At 46.9% G+C, this 9,909-nt stretch overlaps 1 protein-coding gene across 2 annotated transcripts in view; it reads right to left on the bottom strand.

Moving 5' to 3' along the window:
• Positions 1–469: 469 nt before the first annotated feature.
• HSD17B12 (hydroxysteroid 17-beta dehydrogenase 12) overlaps positions 470–9,909 on the bottom strand; it is a 115,931-nt gene continuing 106,491 nt past the window's right edge. For both annotated transcript variants that reach the window (XM_064152464.1, XM_064152454.1), the window contains 3 exons: positions 6,877–6,942; positions 3,685–3,834; positions 470–2,044 (listed from right to left, as the gene is read on the bottom strand). In XM_064152464.1, coding sequence (XP_064008534.1) covers positions 1,940–2,044; positions 3,685–3,834; positions 6,877–6,942 — 321 coding nt within the window. In that variant the 3' untranslated portion in view covers positions 470–1,939. The remainder of the gene's footprint in view (positions 2,045–3,684; positions 3,835–6,876; positions 6,943–9,909) is intronic.

Genomic DNA, 9,909 nt, shown 5'->3' with positions numbered 1-9,909 from the left:
GAAGGGACCCCAGAGATCACCTGGTCCCACCTTCTCAACTCCTTGTGTAAGTCACATACCTATTTCCCCACGTGTTGAGAGCAGCAACACAGATTTGTCAAGTCACAACTAACACGGGAAACTAGAAGAAGCTCACCCCCAGCTCTCAGCCCCACTCCTAAGCCCAGGTGTAGGTCACAGCAGCAGCTCTCAGTGGTGCTGGATGTTACTCACAGACACCACCCTGAAGCTGCTTCTCCTCCCTTCAGTCCCGGGCTGTTCCTGGGCCAGGCAGGTGGCTGCCCTTGACTTTTTCTCACAGCTGTGGCACAGGGAGGGTCTGTGACTGTAAGAGAGATAACAGCCAAGAAAAGAGGTTAATAAAAGCTTGGCTTTGGCATGTAAAGGTACAGCAACTTTTACTGTGTGATTATATAGGATAAAGGACAATCAGGAGTAGGCAAAGTAAGAAAAACCCCAACAGATTAAATATACTCAGAGTAAATTCCATTTTATTTGTTGGACAAAGTCAGAAACATTCAGATTTAGTCTGATAGCTTCCACATCAGATCCAGAGCAAACCAAGCCAGGTGCTCTTTACAGAACTACCACCACTGACTTCATCATCCCTGTTCCAAAACATGAAGAACACCACTGGGATAGGATCTGCATCTTGGAATTGATCAGCACCATTGCATCGGTATTCAGGTTTTTGTCAATGTACAGAAATGTTAGCCCCCAAATCACCTCTTCTGCTTCCAAACCAGAGCTTAAAATGAATCCTTATGAAGACAGGCAGCAACCTGCACTCTTCAAGTGGAGGAAGTCAACACAGAAAACAGAGGGAGATGTTTGTGATTTGGCTTGCAGAGTTTCAGCTCCTTTTTTATGTTTGTAACAAAAAAGGAACGTATGAGACCAAAATATTTAAGGAGTAGGTAAACAGAGAGAAGAGCAGCTCAGATTTCTCATGTACTCTGAGATCCTTGTTCTCCTGGAGCTGGGGAAACTTCTGAAGGATTGCATTTCGGAACAGAATCAAATGAAACAGCTCAAGACACAAAAAGTCAGTTCAAGATATGCAAGATATTCAAAGTTTCAGTCTCTTTTTTAAGGCTATCTCAAATATGCCTGTTTCAGAGGACCTCAGCAAAGACAGATGGAGAGAGATTTCAGAAACAAGTCTGAGTAACTCATTTCAAGCTCTGCATTTAAAGCACTCACCACAGTAGCCAGCAAGGTGACACAGGTGTGACACTTATCTACATTGTGGTATCACCACCTATCAAGAAAGAGCTGGCACCGAGCTTGTAGACACATTCTTCTTATTACAAACTGTGGAGATTACAGAGGAATGGAAAGTTAGAATCCAGGTAAATGTTTCTGTTGTCGTGTTATTTTATGCAGATATTTATAGATGAGCTTTTGGCCAATTTTACCCTCGAGTTCATAACCCCAAAATCACCCTGGAGAAGCACTCATGAGGTGGCTGACAAGGCAGGATCTCTGCAGGTATCCAGAAGGTGAGTAGGGAAGAAGTAATCATCTGTCAGCAGTGCTGGGTTACCTTGGTGAAGATATTCCCTTCCCACTCTTGCCCAGGGAGGCAAGAGAACTGCCACTTTCCTCCCCCTCCCCCATACACACTGGATGCAGAGATGCGATGGATGCTCTATAGGCAAGCTGAGAGAAATGTCTGATCAAAGTCCTTGGTGAGCATTTCTTAAAGCACAGTGATTTTTAGTCCAAAGCACTTCCCCCCCCAGCCTTAGATTGGCTATGAACAAAGAAAGTCTATTTTAAAACCACTATTAGAAGTCCACAGTCTCAAACTCTATCCCTTCCTGTTCTGCTTGTTAGAAAGTACACCCACGACTGAAGATGGTTAAAGCATTGGAGTCCGCTTGGTGCTGCAGCGCTGGAATTTGCAGGACTTTCAAGCTTCCAAGCTGCCTCCAACTTATTTCTCCTTCATTTTCTTCAAGTAATGAGCTCGAATTTGTTTGTTTGTTTTCATGAGTAAGTTAATGGCAGTAGGAGAAGGGAGAAGAGAGAAAAACCAGCCCTGGAAAAAAAAAACACAACAGGGAGAGAAAATGTCTCAGCTTTTTAGAGCCTGTGCTAAGTGAAATCTAACAGCAGCACACACAAATATTGCAAAGTCACAACTGGAAGTTAAGAGTTTGAAACTGGAGCAGGGTAGATCTAGGCTGGACAGCAGGAGGAAGTTCTGCACAATGAGGGTAGGAAAATACTGCAACGGGTTGCCCAGGGATGTAGTGGAGGTCTCACCCCAGGAGACACTCAAGGTCAGGCTCAATGGAGCCCTGAGTGGCCTGATCTAGTTGGAGATGTCTCTACTCCTGGCAGGAGGGTTGGACAAGATCTTTGAGGGTCCCTTCCAACCTCATGCAGTCTGTGGGTCTGTGATTGTAAATAATGAAAATAGGGCTTTGAGGGCAAGTCCTATCTGACCAACCTAGAGGCCTTCTGGCATGGAGGGACTACAACAATGCATGTCATCCATCTGGACTTCTGTACAGCCTTTGATACACTCCCCCCAACAACATCCTTCTCTTGAAATTGGAGAGGTCTGGATTTGATGGGTAGACTGTTGGGTGGGTAATGGATTGGTTGGATGGTTGCAGACAGAAGGTAGCAGTCAATGGCTCAATATCCACAAGGAGACTGGTGACAGGTGGTGTCCCTCAGTGATCCATACCGGGACCAGAGATAGTATCTTCATCAGCGACACAGGGGGATCAAGTGCATCCTCAGCATGTTTGCAGATGACATCAAGCTGAGTGATGCAGCTGTCAAGTCAGAGGGACAGGATGCATCCAGAGTGACCTGAACGAGTTTGGGAAGTAGGTCTCTGTGATCCTCATGAAGTTCAAAGCCAAGGGGAAGGTCCCGCACATGGGCTGGGGCAATCCTCAGTATCAATCCAGGCTGCGGATGATGTGGCTGAGAGCACCCCATGGAGAAGGACTTAGGGGTGCTGGTGGGTGAAAAGCTGACGTGAGCTGTCACCACATGCTTCCAGCCCAGGCCAAACCTGTCCTGGGCTGACCCCCAGTAGTGTGGGCAGCAGGGGCAGGGAGGGGATTCTGCCCTTCTGCTCTGCTGAGCCCTCATCTACAGTGCTGGGGCCAGCTCTAGTTTTTTCAGCACAGACAAGGACCTGTTGGAGCAGGGCCAGAGGAAGTCACAGCAATGCTGAGAGGACTGGAAGCCCTCTGATGTGAGGCCAGGCTGAGAGAGTTGGGGTTGTCCAGCCTGGAGAAGAGAAGGCTCCAGGGAGACATCCTGGTGGTCCTTCAGGACTTAAGGGGGCCAGTCAGAAAGCTGGGGACAGACTTTTAGACTTTGTCCTTTATTGTGATAGGACAAGTTTGAACTAAACCAGGGAGATTCCGACATGGAGAAGGAAAGAATTTACACCCAGGGTAGTGAGACCCTAGGGCAGGTTGCCCAGAGAGACGGTAGAAGCCCCATCTCTGGAATCACTCCAGATCATGTTGTTCGGGGCTCTGAGCCCCAGTTGCAGATGTCCCTGCTCCCTTCAGGGCTGTGGGACTACACAGCCTTGAAAGGTCTCTTCCCACCCAAACCACTCTAATATTAAAAAGGACTCCTTACTCTTCCATAATAGACACACCCAAGGCCATTGCAGCTCCTTCCCAGCTCCCCATGACTACTTACCATGAGTGCATGTGGCAGGCAGCCATTGGTCTGGGTCTGCAGGCCCACGGTGCCCAGGGCAGCTCTGACATAGGTCTCAGGACTGGGCTTATCAAAGGTCGGCTTGCGGATCTTGGACATCTTTGTGGCCACGTAATAGGGGAGGACGCTCTGCACGTTGGAAAGGTCATGTAAGAGCAAGGAATGCATTCAGTCTGACTTAGAGACACCAAGGATAAGCTGCAAACTGATCCAAGCTTGAACTTCTCAGTTCTGATCTAACAACAGCATTTTTAATTGGCATTGCTTCTCTGCTGCAAGCCCCCAAATTCGCTTGGGAGGGTGGTGAAGAACCCAAGACAGGGTTCTTGGTTCCTCAGTTTGGCACCTGGACAGAGAGAAACACAAAGGCAGCAGGAGCAAAGGCAACACCAGGAGACTTGGAATGTGGAAGCTGTAACTCCACAAGAGGGCTCAAAAGGCAGAGAGCTCAATACCACAGTCAAAGTCCTCAAGGACAGAAGGGCTTTTGTAGTGATCACAGAATGGTAGGGATTGGAAAGGACCTCTGAAAATCACCGAGTCCAACCCCACTGCCAGAGTAGGATCACCTAAAGAAAATCTCAGAGGAACATGTCCAGGCAGGCCTTCAAAGCCTCCAGAGATGGAGACTCCACCACCAATCTGGGCAGCTGGCTCCAGTGCTCTGCCACCCTCAAAGTAATGTTCCTTCTCATACTGAGATGGAATTTCCTATGGTCAAGTTTACACTGCATGGTGTTTGGAAGCAAAAATGATAGCAGGGCTCAGAGCTACCTGGCAGAATGGAAAAAGAAGAGGAAGTGGCAGGGATGTACTGTTGCCTGGTGCCACTAAGAGCATGTGACTGGTGGGGCAAGACAAACCTAGATCCAAAGCCACATTCCACCTATCCCCAGCTCCTGCTGCTGGAGATGAAAAGAGAAATGCATGGATGTAAGTATACTAGGAAGCAATTCTCTTTCTTCAGTCATGAACTCAATTTTATGAGGAGCAGCTGAGGGACATGGAGTTGTTTAGTCTGGAGATAAAGACGCAGAGGGAAGAGCTTCTCACTCTCTACTACTGCCAAAAGGAGGCTAGAGCCACATGGGGATTGGTCTCTTCTCCCAGGTAACAAGCGGAGAGGAGAGAATGAGAGGAACAGGCCTCAGGTTGCACCAGAGAAGGTTTATGTTGAACACAAGGAACAATGTCTTTCCTGAAAGGCTTGTGCAGTCCTGGAACAGATTGCCAAGGGCACTGCTTTTTGTCAGACCCCTGTAGATTTTGTGCTGAGGGATATGGCTTACTGGTAGACCTGGCAGTGTTGGGTTAATGGCTGGACTCAATGATCTTAAAAGCTCTGCATCTCGTTCCGACACAGCAGGACTCTGCATGTACTGGCATGGTGACAGCCAAATGTTTAAATGGTGATTCTCATCTGGAAGTGCAAAACAGTGACACTTCTGAAGGTCACAGAGAGGAACTTCAAACAATCTGATGAAGGAGATGAAGGGCTTGAAGGAGATATGTCAGCTAGTCTTCACAGGAATATTCATTAGTGGTTCACAGTGGCTTAGGCTGGAAGAAGCTGACAAGGATACAGAGTGCAGTGAAATTAGCATTAACAAATAGGAGCTGTGGCAGCTATTGGTCATCAGGCCCACACCACTCAGAGTGGAGAATCACTGCCCACCTTCAGGGGCAGAAAAGCACTGCTGCCAGGAATTCAGCACCCACAGCCAGCATGGGCCTTACAAGACAGCCTGTGAAGTATGGTACAAGAACACATAGAACACATAGCTGTGGGTACAGAAACTCAGATTTCCCTTTCCACTTCTTTATAAATACCAAAAATATGAGACAGTGGGAACTTGTTTCTAGCTTTTCCTACCTGAAAAGCAGGAAATATTTCCCATACTTTGTAATTTCATACACTGTTTGCAGCCAAGGTTGCTTCCAAACAATTAAGAGTGGTGGTAGTAAAGTAAAATCCCACCAAGCTGGGACTTGGTTTAGCCTTTTCTGCTCCACTAGAAATAATTAAAAACATGGAAGGTAAACAAAATGAGAAGAAAAAACACCCAACAAGTTGCATGAGTATTTGGGCTGAGGTTCAACAAGGCCACGTGCCAGGTCCTGCACTTTGGGGACAACAAATACCACGGAGGCTCCAGACTTGGGGCAGAGTGGCTAGAAAGTGTCCCAAGGAAAAGGACCTGGGGGTGCTGATTGACAGCTGTCTGCAGATTGAGCTAGCAATGTGCCCAGGTTCAGTTTTGGGCCACTCACATCAAGAAAGACACTGAGGTGCTGGAGCAGGCAACAAAGCAAGGGGAAGAGTGTGGAGAACAGGGCTGGTGAGGGGCAGATAAGAGAACTGAGGTTGTTTAGTCTGGAGAAAAAGAGGCTGAAGGGAGACCTCATTGCTCTCTGCAGTCCCCTGAAAGGAGGCTGAAGCGAGGTGGGAGTTGGTCTCTTCTCCCAGTAAATAAACAACAGAATAAAAGGAAAAGGCCTCAACTTGCACCAGAGGGAATTTAAGTTGGACATTAGAAGAAACTTCCTCTCTGAAAGAGTTCTCAAACAGTGGAACAAGCTCCCCAGAGAAGTGGTTCAAGTCCCATTCCTGGAGATGTTTAAAAGATAGAGATGTGGTGCTGAGGGAGATAGTTTAGCACCAGCCTTGGTAGAGTTAGAGAATGGTTGGACTGGATGACCTGAAAAGTCTTTTCCAACAGAAACGATTCTGATGTGGAAACTCAATTCTAAATCAAATTAAATCAGGCCCTTACATACAAAGGGGTCTTTGAGGCCTCTGCTGGTTGCTGCTGCTCTGCTTCCACAAGCAAGTGATTCACTGATGCTGCTGTCCTCCTCTTTTGAGCAATCTCTGTACAAATGCTCTAGCAAAGTGCATTCCAGCAGACGAAGTTGTATAAATACCTATTCTACAGAGCTGCACATGAGCTTCATGGAATAATTTATACTGAGAGGTTCATTTACCCCCTAAAAAAACCCAAACCAAACCCATCAACTCACCCCCTACCAAGTCATGTTTTCTGTTGCATTGTTTTCCAGTAACTTAAGAGAGCTACTAAGCTCCTTCTCTTTAGTCTGTCACACATTCCTGTTTTTGTTTCCAGGACATCCAATGTTGCTGTGGTAACCAGGCACATCAACTCTACTCACCTGCACAAAGATGCCCTTGCTCTTGTATTCGGCATGGAGGCCACGGGAGAAGTAATCCACAAAAGCCTGGAGAGAAGAGAAAATGGAAAGTGAAGGGTGCAGCTTTGGGAAGGGTATTTAAAGGACTATTTAGAGCCCCAGAGCAGTATGAAAAACCTTTCCAAGAAACTTTGCAATCCTCCAAGTTTTTCCTCATGTTCAGATGGAACCTCTTGGGTTCCAGTTTGTGCCACGTGAGAAAAAAAGCAACTTTAAGTCTCCAGGTAAGTTCTGATTTGTAAGGAACTTCTTTCAAGACAAGTTAGGCTTTCTACCTACAGATGCTCAAGGTCCTTAACTCTTACACTTAAAGCAGGCTTAAGAATGCCCACTAAGTTTCTAAATTCTAAGCTCTAAATTCAGACTATTGCCCCAAATAAGCAGGAAAGATAAAGAAAATATCTTCTCCTTGGATATCCAGTGATAAATCCAGACACTAAAGAGATCAGTAGGAGGAATAATCATAGAATGGGTTGGGAAGGGACCTCCAAAGGTCATCTAGGCCAAGTCCCCTGCAGTCAGCAGGGACATCTTCCACTAGATCAGGTTGCTCAGTTTTGTCCAGCCTGACCTTGATTATCTCCAGGGATGGAGCCTCAACCACCCCCCTAGGCAACCTGTTCCAGCGTTCCATTACCCTCATGGTGCAGAACTTGTTCCTCACATCTAATCTAAATCTGCTCTTCTCTAATTTCAGACCATTACTCCTCATCCTGTCACTGCAGGCCTTTGCAAACAGTCCCTCTGCAGCCTTTTTTAGCCCACTTCAGGTACTGGAAGGATGATGTAAGGTCTCCCTGGAGCCTTCTCTTCTCCAGGCTGAACACCCCCAGCTCCCTCAGCCTGTCCTCACAGCAGAGATGCTCCAGCCCCTGATCATTTTCATGGCTCTCCTCTGCTCCATCAGGTCCATGTCCCTCCTGTGCTGAGACCTCCAGAGCTGGACACAGTACTCCAGGTAAGGTATCACCAGAGCAGAGTGGCAGAATCACCTCCCTCAACCTACTGGCCACACTTCTTTTGCTGCAGCCCAGAAGGCAAGTGGCCTTCTGGGCTGCAAGTGCCTATTGCTGGCTCATGCCCAACTTTTCACCCACCAGCACCCCCAAGTCCTTTTCTGCAGGGCTGCTCTCAATTTCATCATCCTCTAGACTGTCTACCATATTTCACTTGTCCCTGACGTTCATAGAATCAGTCAGGGTTGGAAGAGACCACAAGGATCATCTAGTTCCAAGCCCCCTGCCACGGGCAGAGACACCCTACCCTAGAACAGGCTGCCCACAGCCTCATCCAGCCTGGCCTTAAACACCTCCAGGGATGAGGCTCTTAACACAGGTGGATTGCTAAAGCTGTCAAAAACCAGGACTGTGATTCCATTAAGTGTCTTGTTTCATGGGGAATTCTCCAGGGGAATGTTAAAGAGTTGGACCAAGTCTGTTCCTGGTAATTAGCCAAAGCCATTGACCTAGACCTGAAGGATACTATGCTTTAAAACCTCTCTATATAGATGAGGAGAGAGAGAAAAAAAGCCAACCCTAGAAACTGCAGATCCAGTCTTTCTACAGTTACATTAGCAGAGTCACTTTCATGCTTACTAACCTTTCTGGGGCACAAGATGAGCAGTGCTGAGAACTGCCAGATTATTTTTATGTGTAACTAAGTTGTCTAGAGGGAGGAGAAGAAATATTTGAGATTCTCACTGAAAAAAGACTAAACCAAAGAAGTGTCATTAAAACCAGGAGCTCAGTTCATTCCACAAAAGCCCCACCACTACAAAGTGACCTTCTGTACTAAAAGTAAGAGCCATGTTCTCAGGAAGCAGCTATTTCAAGAGCCAATTTGATCAGCTAAAACAAATTTCAGGGTTTGGGCCCTTCTAAACTGACATTTCCCTCCCTTTAGAGTGAAGCATCTCTGGAAAGATGAGGAAGGCACCAAGATGATCAGAGGACTGGAGCACCTCCACTATGGGTGCAGGCTGAGGAAGTTGGAGATGTTCAGCTTGGAGAAGAGAAGGCTTTGAGGAGACCTTAGAGCAGCCTTCCAGTACCTGAAGGAGGCTACAGGATAGATGGGGAGGGACCTCTGACACAGACTTGTAGTGATAAGACAAGAGGCAATGGCTTGGAGCTATTAAGAGGAGATTCAGGTTGGAGATTAGGAAGAAACTATTTAGAGTGAAGGTGATGAGACACTGGAACAGGTTGCCCAGGGAGGCTGTGAATGCCCCCTTCCTGCTGGTGTTCAAGGCCAGGGTGGATGAGGCCTTTAGAGACCTGATCTAGAGGAAGATGTCCCATGTCAGGGGGTTGGAACTAGGTGATCTTCAAGGTCCCTTACAACTCAAACCACTCTGTAAGTCTACATTACTGAGTGTCTAGAGGAAATACAGGTCTGTTCTGACATCAATGATACCATGGATGGTTTCTTGATCCTGGGGAAGTTCTGCTTAGATTCTAAATCCTTGAAGACTTGAAGGCAATCAGCTGATGTGCCTGAAAAAGCTGTAGTGCCACATTACTGCTTTAATACCAGTGTGAATTATTCTTGCAGTTAGTTTCATCACGTACCTCAGTTCCATCCTCTGTCTAGACTTTATCTTTCTGATGTTAACTGGAAATCTTTTAGGGGATCACCTGAGAAACCACTCTAAGTAACTTTGGAACAAAAACAAGCCCAGCTGCACACAGACAAAACTGTCCCAGTGAACCAAATCCACAGCAGCTAAATTCAACATGAAATATGTGCCCTGGTACCCTCCCCTAGTGAAGCTGCTCCACTGCCCTGGTGAGGCTGCATCTGGAATATTGGGTCCATTTCTGGACCGCTCAGTTCAAGAAGGACCTCAGAGAACTGCTTGAAAGAGTCCAGTACAGAGCCACAAAAATGATTAAAGGAGTGGAACATCTTCCTTATAAGAGATTGAGGGAGCTGGGGCTCTTGAGCTTGGAGAAGAGGAGCCTGAGGGGTGACCTCCCTCATGTTTATAAAGAT

Source organism: Pogoniulus pusillus, chromosome 1, assembly GCF_015220805.1.
Source record: "Pogoniulus pusillus isolate bPogPus1 chromosome 1, bPogPus1.pri, whole genome shotgun sequence".
Lineage (NCBI taxonomy): Eukaryota > Metazoa > Chordata > Aves > Piciformes > Lybiidae > Pogoniulus > Pogoniulus pusillus.
Note: the sequence above shows the minus strand (reverse complement) of the source record. Positions and strands in the feature narration are given on the sequence as shown.